Below are 14,010 nucleotides of genomic sequence, written 5' to 3'. Positions count from 1 at the left end.
GTTGGGATCTTGATGGAGGGAGCGGGGTTACCTTTTTCTGGAGGAGCTGAATTATGGCCTTCAGTCTCCTGGACCATTTCTGTTTCTTTTTGGATCTCGATCGCCTGGGTGCCCTCTGTTTGCGAGCTCAGAGGGTCGAATTTGTTTTCCGACGCAGCCTTGGTTGGAATCTGGTGAGTAGAATTCTTATGGTTCCCTTTGCCAGAAGGGCCTCCCTGTTTCTGAGTTTTTGGGTGAGCTTTGGATCTCTTGACTTGGTTCGATCCATCCTCCTTCCCTTGCGTTGTCTCATTGTTGGAAGGGCAATCTCTGGCAAAATGCCCATAGACATGGCATTTCCGACATTTGAAGGGCAACTGTTCATAATCCAATTTCTGAAGGTGCGTCCAACTTCTGACCTTTAAGGTAATGGCCTCCGGTAACCCTTCCTCCAGATCCACCTCTACGCAAATCCTGGCGCAGTCATATTGATCTTTGTTGTTAGCTCGGTCTATGAATTTCCCCAGGGCATTGCCAATATGTCTCAATGAATCCCAGTTCCAACAGTGAACCGGGAGATTTGGGAGCCTGACCCATACCGGGACTGCTTTGGGCACGTCGACTGTCGGATCAAAGTCCGGAGTCCAGTTGTTTAGGTACGATCCCTAGGGACCCATGAAGTAGGGGCCCTTTTGGAAGATCAGCTCCTTGTCTTCTTTAGATGTGAATTCGAACAGGAAAAATCCCCTTCCCAGAAAGTATGAGGTGACATTTTCTTTGATAAGCGGCACCCAATTTCTGTTAACCCAGCTCTCGGTGGACTTTGGAGATGGCCATAAACCCGTAAACTGGCCGATGAGAGCCCGATCAGCTAACGACAATGCGACTTGGATTGGGGTTTCAGGAGGAAGGGAGATCACCGGGATTTCATCTAATTTTTTAACAAACTTCGCTGCCTCTGAAGTCCTCTTCTTTGGGAGGCCAGCCAGGAGCTGGGAGAAGGCCTCAGCTGGCGATCTCGGCGGGGACTGAGGGGAGCCCAACCCCTCCATTGAGAAAGTTGGGGGGTCAGAGCCCGACAGCATCCATTAACCGCAGCATGCAGAGGCTCTTGAACCTGGATGCGAGTCCGATCTGATGCGCTGGGCGATCCACGAGGCCAACCACTGCATGCAACGCAGGGAGGCCGAGAATGATCAGGCGTGCAGGAGCTCGAGGTCAGACATCGAACCGGTCCTGAGGCAGATGAGCAGACCGATCTGCTGCACGGGGGCCAGCCACTGCATGCAGTGCAGGGATGCTGAGGGGAGATCCGGGGCTGCACAGGGCGTGCGCAGGGTCGCTCCACTCAGTCGATTTCCTTCGAGGTTAAATCAAAAAATCCTGATCCTGGTAGTCTAAACTACAACTATTTTGAAACTAAATGAAAAAATAAATTACAGCCACTTCGAAATTATGATTTTTCGATATTAGTAATTTGTTTGAAATATTGGAGTAAATTGCTAAAATCCCGTTGCTTCATGATTTGGCTGTATAAGTAAAAAAATGAAAAATGTTAGTAAAAATTAACTAGAAGTGAATATTTACAATAAATGAATTATTGAGCTAATTTATTTACAAAATGCAATATTGTACATTTTATGCATTTTTAACCCAGGCTAGATAAATGATATGAAAAAATAAATTACAGCCACTTCGAAATTATGATTTTTTGAGATTAGTAATTTGTTTGAAATATTGGAGTAAATTGCTAAAATCCCGTTGCTTCATGATTTGGCTGTATAAGTAAAAAAATGAAAAATGTTAGTAAAAATTAACTAGAGGTTTATATTTACAATAAATGAATTATTGAGCTAATTTATTTACAAAATGTAATATTGTACATTTTATGCATTTTTAACCCAGGCTAGATAAATGATGAGACTTCAAAGGAATGCCATTTATGAACCAGTTGACCAAATGAGGCGAAACAAGCGTCAATGGGAAGCTTATAAAAAATCGATTTTAACAAAGCAATCAAAACAAGAATCCAAAGAAAATGAAAAATTAACAAAAGCGTAGGATAATCAATTAAATAAAAATCCTAAAAGGCGTTTAGCCAAAAATTTATAGAAAGGGTCCCCATTTTTTACTTGTTCACTTCAAATAATGGGGGGTTGTGTTTTTACCACAACAGGCTTTTATTGAAGTTTTTTGTAACTTGTCTACATGCAACAATTGCAGGACTAGAATAACAACATCTATTGTTGTTCATATTGCCAATTTGTGAAAGCAAATGGTAATGCCCATGTGTTGAAGATACAGAAAATGTATTAGGTATAGTACATTGTTTACAACACTTGATGGATGAAATATTTTAGATATGCTCTTTGTTTCGACAAACCAAATGCATATATTGATTTCGAGCATTTTTGACAACCATTGGATTGAAAATTATTGTACCTCTACATGCCCACTTTCATATGGCATTGCCAAATTAAAAATGTATGCTTTCCAATTGACAATGCCATTTTCTTCTTGAATGAATTCAATATATAAACATATTTTCAAATATCTTATTGCTCTAATGTCATTAGAAACATAACAATTGTAAAAATTCCATGCAATTGTATTTCTCATAAAACATGTGTCAAACCATGTTGCAAATTTGCCATTAACTAAAAAACCTTATTCAAACAACGAATGTTTAATAGAAAACACGTCAAAGTATTTGGATAGACAATGATATGGACAATAATAGATAGAAATTGGCCTAACAATCATTGGTGCAATTCTTGTTGATTGATACAATAGCAATGGTTCAAAGTGACAACATCTATGAATGTTCACAGGCATTGACAAACACTTGAAAAACCATTTTATGAAAAAATCATCTCCCTATAAGCTAATTGTAGATGAACCTTGTGTAATATAAGGAGGAGTAGACAATCCTTGCAAATATGCTTCAACTTTATCAACATTGTGAAGACTTTGCAAATAGATGGGAACTAGCTCACTTTGTATTGAAGAAATAGTCGAACCATCTTTGTAATGCAAACAATATTGGAAGTGATTAACTATGCCTTCTTGTATTTTCGTCGAGCTATATCGAAAATGTAAAAGAACAACAAGTGAACCAAATAAACAATCTCTTGGATAGAAGTGGAAGTGTTTCAACCGATATAGATTAAAACTAGAAAGCACCAAATCAATTTGTTGCATATTTGGCTCACTCAATGCAAATGCATTTTTTGTTTCCATATCCTAGATTCTATTATACTACATTGGTGAGTTGTTTTGTTGTAAATTTTGTTTTATTGAAAGAAGGTTTTGGACTATGATTTTTTGAAAACAAGCGGAGACAATAGCAACAAAATTTAAACGCCAATACAATTGACTATTTGGAATGTGATAATGCTCTCTCCCTTCCTCAAACAAAAGGGGAAAAGTAGTTGCACTTGTGATGAGAGAAAAGCAATAATATGCCATAAGGATTGTTGCACATGATCAATATTTGCACAAAACACAACACACCAAAAGAAAATCAAGTGGAAGGAAAAATCAACAACTAAATTTGTATATACAACATTTAAGCCATCTATAAAACTGCAATTGCGTTGAAGTGCTATTTGTTGAAAACAAACATTTTTTTTGCATCAGTGCATAACCTTGATTTCGTAAGGTAACTATCAGATCACAATTAATGAAACATTAGACTATAGACAACATCTATTTCACTAAATCCATTTACAAACAAGCATTGCCAATACAGAGGTTCCCTATGAAAACATTTCCAATCACACAAGAATGTAAAAAAAATATAGGAAAGGAAATAACAACAATGTCAAAAGTTCTAACTCTAACTCTATTAAGCAGGGAGAACATTTCTTATACATTTTTAATAACCTTTAGCAATACTATCAAAGGCATTTAGTTAATTAACAATATAATTAATTGACAAACAACAATCTATTGAGCATAATGTATTAATTTGAATGCATTAAGCATAAGCAATCTAATTTAATGAAACACTAATTTTAATTATAAATGTTATTCATATATATTTTTTAAACAACTAGCATTACAACTAAAACCAATACTTAAATCCAATTGATTGACGATATTTTTTTGTGAGGAAATATTTGGGTAGATCCACATGAAGGGATCACATCCTATCGGCTTATTAGCAAAGCCTAACCTCAAGAGGGTCAACGAGAATTGACCATGTGACCGCCCATTAGCCGGAGGCTTTAGCGATGAGAACTTGACCAATTGAGCTAACCCTCGGGGCTTAATACTACTAATTGATATTATAATAACGTAACAAGAAAAATTAATTGATTTGATAAGTATATACAATTAACTGATTCTATAAAAAGATTTAGAAAAAATTATTTGATTTTATAACTATATATATAACTAATCAAATATTACTAGCAAATTGTCCCTTGACTTGGATTCTATCATACTCAGAATTATTTTACAGGCACAAGTATTGGATAATGGTTTTTTTTTCAACTTTCTTTGTACGTATGCTTGAGAGAAAGGCATTGCATAATGATGTAGCCAACGCATAGTTGTCAAAACATAAGGAATAAAATTAAAATAAAAGAACTGCTACCTATTCAAGTGTGTGTCATAATTCTAATTTTTTTACTGGAGCCATGCCAACTCTTTTGTCAAAATAACACATTGTAAAAGGCCCACAAAAATAGGTTTTAAAAAATTGTTCACAATAGAAGCAATTAATTTTGCGAACCATCTAATGATAGTACATATAAATAACCATCATTTGAATAATAAATGCATTAGTTTATCAGGACAACATAAGATGTTTTATGCTCCATAGAAAAACTAAAATGCACCGATTTCTTTAAAATTCTGCAATTGTATTAAGAAAAAATAATGCAATTGTTATTTCATAACTTCAGGGGTCTCATATACAAATATGACATGTTATCATCATAATATGATTAAAGCTTCAACCCCCCATTGCATGTAGCACGTTTCGTTAATGCCACACATGAATTTGTAAGTTTCCCATATATACAAACCCACTTCCTATATGTTGACATGAGTTGGGGTTCTAGAGCATTTAATTCTCAACCATTTCATACAAACTCTAGTTCGTAGCAATTTACTGGACATGATACTCAATGAATCTAATATAGAAAGCTCATTCATGTATGTTGACAAGATCTAGTGTTTTAAAACATTTAAAACATTTAAAACATTTAACTCTAAGGTTTTAAAACCATCCACCCATCTTCTTACAATTCACGGGCCAAACAAACTCATACTTTGATTATGCACCCATCCAATTCATACCTTTGCAAATTAATTTGTTTTGGAGATACTTGAAATGTTTCTAAAAACAATTTGTTGGGCCTTTTCCTATACATTGATGTACCATCATTTGACCTGTTAAAGGGTTAGAAAGTTGAAAGCAAGGATGTTGACATAGTTGGTTTTGAGTTCTTGTGAGAGGGTTGTTGCCACCATGTTTGGAAAAAGTTGAGAAAGGTACAAGCTCCTTTAATCTTCTATGCCACTTCTTCTATTGTCTCAAACATTCCAAGCCCCATCCATGCTTCTTGTTAAGATGAAAATATGTTATGAATCCCCCCCATGGATGCCTCTACACCCCTCTATAGTGTGCCTTTGTAGGCAAGGAAGTTGTTTGCCTCTCTTTTTAAATCTTTGGTAGTTCAACAATCATTTACTAGGATCATAAACATCTTTGATTAACATCTTCTTTCCATGCTCAACCATCGTCGAAGGCTTGAGAGCCTTTAGAAATTCTTGTTGAATTCATGTGTACTAATTACAACTTCCAAACAATTGACATACATTCATTTCAATGCTCTCTTCCATTGCATTGAGGTTCCATCTAATTTGGGCCTAAGCTTTTCTCCATTACTATTGTTTTCTTCATAATTTAGGGACTTCATTGGGCTCACTACTCTTATGACCTTCTATGGTGGATACTATTTCATTAGTCTTCTCTTTATTTGCATGTTGATGTAATCATTCATGGTCATGGCCATTTTATGTTTGACACGCCATGGAGCATTGAATGGAAATGGATGGATCAGATAGGTTAGATTTAATAAATCAGGGGCCTTAAATGGCTACATGTTTATCCAAGCATTTGATGCAGATTAGGTGTGACATATCTATCTACAACCTATTTGTCATGATTGAGGATTGCAATTTTTAAGTTGGAAGTAAGAAAACATCATCGACAATGTCACCCACTGGAGTAGCATCGACATAACAACACACATGTGACTAATAGCAAGACAAGAATCCCCATTTAAAACAAATAGAAGCATTAACATTTTGAAGCCTCAATATGGCTATTTATGGGTTTAGATTTATGCATGGTATGGACTTGAGGGGCAACAAGCCAAGGTCAAGGGCAAAGATGATAATTGCGATTTTGGAGATAGAGTTGAGGTGGAGGCCTTCACTTCTATTTCTTAGTAGCAAACCACCACCAAGGTTCAAGGTTAAATTCTCATCCTAACAATGTACACTTATATTTTTGTCTTTGAATAATTGCTTTGCTAACACATAAGCTGTTTCGTGTTCATTTGAATCGATGGTTTCATACCTCTATTTAAATTATAATACTGACACATGAAAATACCACTATACATAATGGTGCTCTATTTCCTTATACCTTAATAATCATTGAAAAATTCTCTTTATGTATCACCATTTTATTGTTCTTAAAAGCTCCATTATGTATAGTGGCATACACCCTTCCATTTTTATGTTACTAAAAGCTCTTTTAAAGATTCATTTTCCTCCCCCGAAAAAAATAAAAATAAAAATAAAATCTTAAAAATAAAATCTTCCGATTTGTGACTAATGTAACTATCCGGTGTTCTGTCTGGTAGGGTAATTTATGTTTATTTGCTACGAACTTAATCGTTAACATTTTGAAGCCAACAAAAATTAATATTTTATTTTATAATTTAATTAAAATAATCATATTTATAAGTGATTATGTAATTATTATATTTACTAACTGATCTCCCGAGCAAAATAGAGGTCCTGCTACTTAGCAACCAATTTTGGCAAAATTCCACCAACAGATAAATACTCTCGAACAGCCAGCGGAAGATATTCTCACTGTGTACCAAAGCTCCCCAACGGATAAATACTCGCGACCAACCAGTGGAAGATATTTTCCTCCGTGTGGAAAAGTTTGGGGGTCAGCTATGGCATCCGAGGGGGCTAACACTCGAACCGGCAACAAGAACACCAACAGCAAGAAGCGAAGAGGCCACTATTTACCATACAATGTACACGTCTCATATTTCTACAATTCTCTACTCTGTTCACATTCTCAATATTACTGAAATGGGTATACTCAGGAGTGTTACATGATCGCGGAATTTTCATGGCTGACCATCTTCATTATTACTATCATTATTTTGCAGAGACCTGTAAAGAAAGGCCACTATGCGGTGCGCCCCGGGGTCGAGGGTTTTTTTATCACCTGCGACGGTGGAAGGGAGAGCCAGGCCAGAAATGAGGCCATCAACTTGTTTGATAAGGTATCTGCTCTGCTTATGTCTCAAGAAGATTATTCAGAGTTTATTGCATGCATGCTGGCTTTAAAGTTTCTCGCATTCTTTATCCCGGAAAAAAAAGGTTATTCTTTTTTTTAATCGCTGTACGGGCCTGGAGGCTTTACTGCATATATATGTTTGAAATCACTATTGTTTTCTTACTGCTAAGCCACGCATATATATGATTTGGACATGTGGGTTAATGTTGTCGTCTTTAGTATTGAATGAGCAGGTGCAGTGTTTTATGTTGTCTTGGTATTGAAGACTTCTGTTAATCTTGGTGTTTTGTTAATTAGGAGTTGTGTACAAGTTCTAGTGTTGAGTAGTTTCTGTTCATCCGGAACTCTATTGGTTAGACTGCATGTTTTGGGATACCTGCACAGGGAAGATAAAGGTTTTCATGGTTGGTAGGGTTGTAGCATTTTCATTAAATTCTATCCCGTATGAGGGTATGGAATTGACAGTTAGAAAAAAATGTACCCTTCACTCAAACCGAAATCATTGATTAGGCATGTCAAACTTTTCTTATCATATTTTAAATCTGGGATTAGGGATGAGGTACTTTTCTTACAAGATCCAAGAAATTCAGGTGAAGACTCTCCACCAAAATTTTTCCTTGGGTTTTTCAAGAAGGGATTTATCTATGAAGAAAAGTACAATTACACCTAATAATCATCCATGAACAAATCCAACAATGTTAGAGAGACCACTTACACATAAAATCAAGATCATCCATCAACCCTCGCCATGAAAACTCATAGAAGTTGCAAGATCATCCACAAAACCATTTCCACAAGAGGTCACTCTAGTCATCTTTCCATAGTCTTTTAGAAAATAAGACAAGCAATAGAAATTTCAGAACCAGCTAAGGGATATCTCCCCTCAATCCTTCCACGAGAAAATAACGAGGAAGTGCATCTCTCTTTATAGGAGATGCTCAACTTTTTTCTAATTAAAATACCATTTAAAAAAAAGTAAAATCTCTTATTCTAGCCTATGAAGGAGCAAAACACCCTCTTCACCAATTAACTGTTGAGAAATCTAAAGGGCTTGAGATGTTAATGTTTTCTCTTTCTTAGATAACTGCTTGTGAAGTATTTGTATCTTTTCCTTATTCAAACAAGAATTTTCATATATGTATGAGTGTTAACTTCATCAACCAACTATCATGCATAATAAACAAAAGAACAGTAACACAAGATATAGGCAGAAGCCAGGGCAAAAACCTCTCCAAACCTGAGAGGAATACCCACGGTAATTCTTCATATAGAATCTTCACTTGACAAAATTTCTAAGACCAATACAAAGACCCTTTGACCAAATTGACTCCAAGATCAAGGCTAGAATCTTCTATTACTGCTGTCCTCTGATTTGCTGCATCATGGATCAGATCTGCAACTTGTGGATCAGCTTCCTTCTCCCTTCCTCCTTCCTTCAAACTCCACTTGTCCAAAATAGTATACTTTCCCAGCTGTTGTCCTCAATGCTAGACTTGAAACAAGGTGATCTACTTCCTAGATATGGACTGATCAATAGCCCTTACAGCAGACCTGAAGAGGTCTCTATCTTCCCACGTGTGAGTGAGCTTCTTGGTCTAGTAACCTCCTCCTTGCTTCGCTATGCTAGGAGCTTCCTTCGAGGCCAACAAACGAATTCTTTTGGTCTCAAATCAACTCTTATCATGAAGATGACATAGGACTGTACTGCAGCCCTAATGAGTAATGATGACCTGCACCTTCGCACATGAGGGAGGTTTAGGGCTCTTCCAGCCCTCCTAAACCTTTGCTCTACTTGTCACTGCCCTTCAAATAGATCCAAGACCAAATATTTTTCTTGACAAAGAGGGCAGATAGAAAGATGCCCTAGCTTCGCACGTGTGGAGGTATTCCCTGTGGCTATAGATAACAGAATTGACTTCTTTCTTGATGACCTGCGGCTCCTTGATCTTCACCCTTACCTCGCACCCTTAGACAGTCTTCTTCACATGGATTGAGACCGAATTGATCTTATGATTGTGTGTTCGAATAGAAGATGAGAGACCCTTATTTATAGTCTTAAGGGCAACTCATTAGTCCGACATATCTTGAGTTTAGGCTGACTTACATAATGATATATAGCTGACATGAATGGTTACATAAATATATATTTAGCCCGAAAATATATTGCCTCTTTTATCTTCGCTTGGAGGAGACTTTTGCTAGCCATTTGTTCTTGAACTTGGAGGAGACTTTTCACATGATTCTGCCCTTGATCTTGGAGTCATACATTACACATTTTCAAGTGTAAATATTTACATCAATGACACAAACCTATCACCTAGCCTAGAGCTCATAATGAGAGCTACTCAAACAAATTTTGAGCATGTAACCCATGACTCAAATTTACAAAATATTTTGCTAGATACAATTTACATCGTTTACATTGGAATGTGTCATTATGAATACCAAACCTAGTTACACTTTCTTCAACATTAACTAGTCTAAAATATATAAAAATTGGGCTTTTTTCATGCCACATGTGCAATAATCTACACCAAATAGCCCCCAAAGAGAGGGATACCTCCATAAACATTTGAAACAAAGGGCTTCAATGTGTAGCATCCATCCTCCAAAGGCCCTTCAAGGGTAAACACTTCTGCAAGAAACACTTTCAAATATGTGTGGGGCTTCTAAGTGGGCACTCCAGCGTTCAAAGGTCATTCCAAAGACTTGCATCTTCCTCAAACTATGCAGATACAATCCCAAGTCTTTTGAAGGAGGTCTAAGGATAGGTTGTGCTGGCAACCTTTTAAACTCTCCTCCCAAGGTGGGCGTGCAGCATTCAAAAACCTATCAAGAAATGCATTCATGAAGTATCCAAAACATGCCAGTGAAACTCTCCATGTGTGGACTTGTGAGGATCAATATTAAATGCTCATCCTCCAAATGGTAGATCTCCTCCAGCAATTGAGCAAACAAGTAAACAAGCCTCTAACCAGCAACGTGTAAGGGTGACACCATTTCCAAACTGCCATGTGGATTTTTCAGTAATGAAAAGTAAATCCCCCAAAAAATAAGAAAATGATTGGCCCTGAGTGTTACACAGGTTGGCCCTTAATGCTGTCCACACACCTATGGCTATATATCACACACACACACACCTATGGCTATATATATCATACACACACACACACATTTGTGTGTGTGTGTATGGCTGGTTGGCGTAATAGGCCCTGTCTGTTTTGTGAACACAACATGTCCATCCGGCAATGGAGACTTCGTATCATGAACAAGAAGAATAACCCTGTTTTCATCTTCATCTTCAAATTCTGTTTTCACCTCTGTTCCTCAGACTGCTCTAGATTTCATTAGCTGGTTGTCTTGTGACTCTGCATTGTTTGCACCCTAATAAACAATGATGAGGAGTCACCTTCTAGCATAGTTCCCACTTCTTCCTTTTCATACCATACTTGGTCAACATCATGTTCTGCTTCTTCCATTTCTTCATATTCTCTTGAGATAGAGATTATATGGTTCTAGAACGAAAACTTAACTGATGTAACCTCACAATGGAATGAGGATTTATTACACCACCTAAATATCCAGGAGCATGAATTAGTACAGGAGATGGGATGGCGTAGTCCCAATGAGACTGGACAGACCTTGCAGCACAGGGGTTACCAGTTTTTCATAGATGCAACTTGACCTTTTTTTAGAGTACCCTGAATGATCTGTTGCCAATTGTATGTACTCTTTCTCAAGAAGATAATACACTTTTATGCATGTTTCAGTGATTTGTAAGTTGATCTGGTTATGCAGATGCTGAATGTTGTAGTTTGTCAATCAATCTTAAAAATCCAATGACATCAATGCTCTTCTTTTACTTGTACATCTCTTCCTTCAAAAGTAGCTTCAGGGTCACATCTGGCTCCTATTTGGGGACATGTTCCCTTCATGGGAGCACATGAGAACCACAGAATCTCATCGCAAGAATGACCTGTACACTTAGCACTATGAAGAATGGAAAAATATAGTTTCCTTTTCCTTTGTGTTTGATCATCATACAATACAGGGCAATGTTGAAATTCCAGTACTTGTGAGTTGGAGTCTCCATCAATGTTGGTTGGTCATGGAACAAGGTACCTGTACATCAAGAAACGTCTTCCAAAATTTGCCAAAATTATTTACCATAGGAGTGTTCAATCCAAGAGTGCATAGAACTGTAATAGTTTACTCTAACCCCTACCCAAATTATTTTTTGAGTGGAAACATCCATTGCTGTTGGAGGACTGACTCTAGGGTTGTAATGGGTAAAAAAAGTTTGCCACAGGGAGAACTTATTCCACAGTTTTGTATTCAACAAAATATTTGTTCCAAATGGAGTATGTAAATGTCAGATTCTTGTACTTCCCTTGATTCTTTGAGTACAGAGTGCCATCCTTGTCCGACAAGCCAACCAACATTCCTGTAACCACCTTCAACAACTCATGGTTGTCTACATTGTCAATTCTGATTTCATCCTCTTGTCCTAAAAAATAAATCAACCAAGTTCATATGAGCATATTTTTATTTAAGAGGGTCACCATGTGTGTGAGCAACATATGGATCATCCCAACTGTGAAATATAAGACCGTTGGCTTCATGTGAAAGTTTGGGATGAAATCTTTTAGTGCTTCGCCACTGAAAACATCCAAAGATCTTTTCTTCTAATCTGAAATGCTTCCATGTCATAATAGTACCGCTGCCTTAGGATCTGCAGGTGTGCTTTGTCCAATGAAACTTTCTGAGATTCCTGAAAATGAGAATTTGGATGGGAATCTACTCCCAAGTGCCATACGACAAACCTAATGTGTATTGGTTTGCTGAGCTAAAGGAAATGCATCACCTAGGAGGTCATCATTTGTCATCACTTCATATCCAACCTCAACTCCCTGTAAAGCAGCCATGATACCACCCTGTAAAGTTTTGTAGATGTTCTATGCTAAGAGCAATTTTACTTTTCTCACAGCAATCATACAAGTAGATAAGCAAAATGCAGATAGAACATATAAGCAGATCTTACAGAAGACAAATCAGAAACAAGAAAAATGTATGTGATTGTTTCGGCGGTCAACAGGATGCTTCAACCAGCAAAGTCTCCTTTGGTCAGCCAGCCCAGCATGTGTCACAACAACCCTCCAACCAGTAGATGAGTCAACCCAAGTCAGTTTTACAAAAGTCAACGCTGTCCTGAAAAGTCAACACAGGGGCAGCAAGCTAAAAGTCAATGCAGCAGCAAAACGGTCAACCCTTTGACCTCGATTTTTGTGCCAGGTAGTATGGCCTTCAAAAATCGAACCTCCCACAAGTTTTTAGCTTGTTTGCACTAAGCGTTGATGAAAGTCAACGCTGGTCAAACTTCTGCGAAACCCTAGCAGCAGAAACATCCTCTTCGTCCTTCCCACGTGTGGCTGAAATTCGTCCTCCAGGTAGCTCGTACTTTTAAGGATGAGAGAGGAAGATGTGAGTTGTGTTGTGTTCAAATTCTCTCCAACTTTTCCTGTATATATATATCCATCAATGAGGGTGTGTGACACATCTGTTGGGCATGTGAGCCTACATTACAAAACTGGCTGACCTTTGCACATATAATTTATTAAGAATAATAAATTCAAAATATAAGTTCTGCTCATCAGATTAAGACTATTTTTATATGGATTTTACACCTCTCAGAAAGAGGAATCCAACAAAAATATTAGCCTCTTAATCTGAGCATCAGAACATGGAGTTTGGACCTAGTTGTCCAAATTTAACACTCCCTCTCAACTAGGGAGAACTCCATCTATTAGTGCAATTAACATTGTGAGTCATCCCGCCGAAACTTGCTTTGCTGGCTTCTTTATTTCAGAACAGAAGTGGGTCAGTCACAAAGACATCATTCCCCGACTGACATAATCAGTCCAGAGGTCCCAGACCTCACAAATCTTGATCCCAGATCAAGTGGTTGGACCATGCCATCCTAGATAGAGAGTACGGCAATCTCTGATGCGTCCATCAGTCTTTGCTAATAGTCTCTAGCTTTTCCACACCTCATTGGCCAAATGAGAGGTACTTCCCATGAGCCCTGAACTCAATGGGTAGGATGCATACGGGGCACAGATTAAATGAGTGGCGAACCAGCTCAATAATCACAAGGGTGGGGCAGAAGCATTATGAGTGCTTATAGCTCCGAGAAGCTATCCCCAAAGCCCCCCAGAGCTCCCAGAGCTCATCGTCCAACAGGACCCACATCATAGGGTCTTTCCACGACACCAAGACTCTCACGGAAGGTTAGGAACTTGACCTTCCCCAGGGGCTTAGTGAGAATATCCGCGACCTGCTCATCAGTTCCTATATGATCGAGCCTTACGGCACCTCGCTGTACCATATCCCGGATAAAGTGGTACTTGATATCAATATGCTTGGATCGGTCGTGGAACACAGGATTCTCAGTCATACGAATCCCACTCTGA

The 14,010-nt window shown here is 37.8% G+C and overlaps 1 protein-coding gene across 1 annotated transcript in view; it reads left to right on the top strand.

Moving 5' to 3' along the window:
• Nucleotides 1-7,020: 7,020 nt before the first annotated feature.
• Nucleotides 7,021-14,010, top strand: part of LOC149238219 (THUMP domain-containing protein) — a 109,711-nt gene continuing 102,721 nt past the window's right edge. The window contains exons 1-2 of the mRNA XM_089372950.1: nt 7,021-7,271; nt 7,410-7,526. Of these exons, the coding sequence (XP_089229076.1) occupies nt 7,188-7,271; nt 7,410-7,526 (201 nt within the window). The 5' untranslated portion in view covers nt 7,021-7,187. The remainder of the gene's footprint in view (nt 7,272-7,409; nt 7,527-14,010) is intronic.

The sequence above is a fragment of the Pinus tabuliformis genome, chromosome 8, assembly GCF_031772625.1.
Source record: "Pinus tabuliformis cultivar Carrire ecotype Pingquan chromosome 8, CPIR1, whole genome shotgun sequence".
NCBI lineage: Eukaryota > Viridiplantae > Streptophyta > Pinopsida > Pinales > Pinaceae > Pinus > Pinus tabuliformis.
The sequence above is the reverse complement of the archived record's forward strand: the minus strand, read 5'-3'. Positions and strand labels throughout refer to the sequence as shown.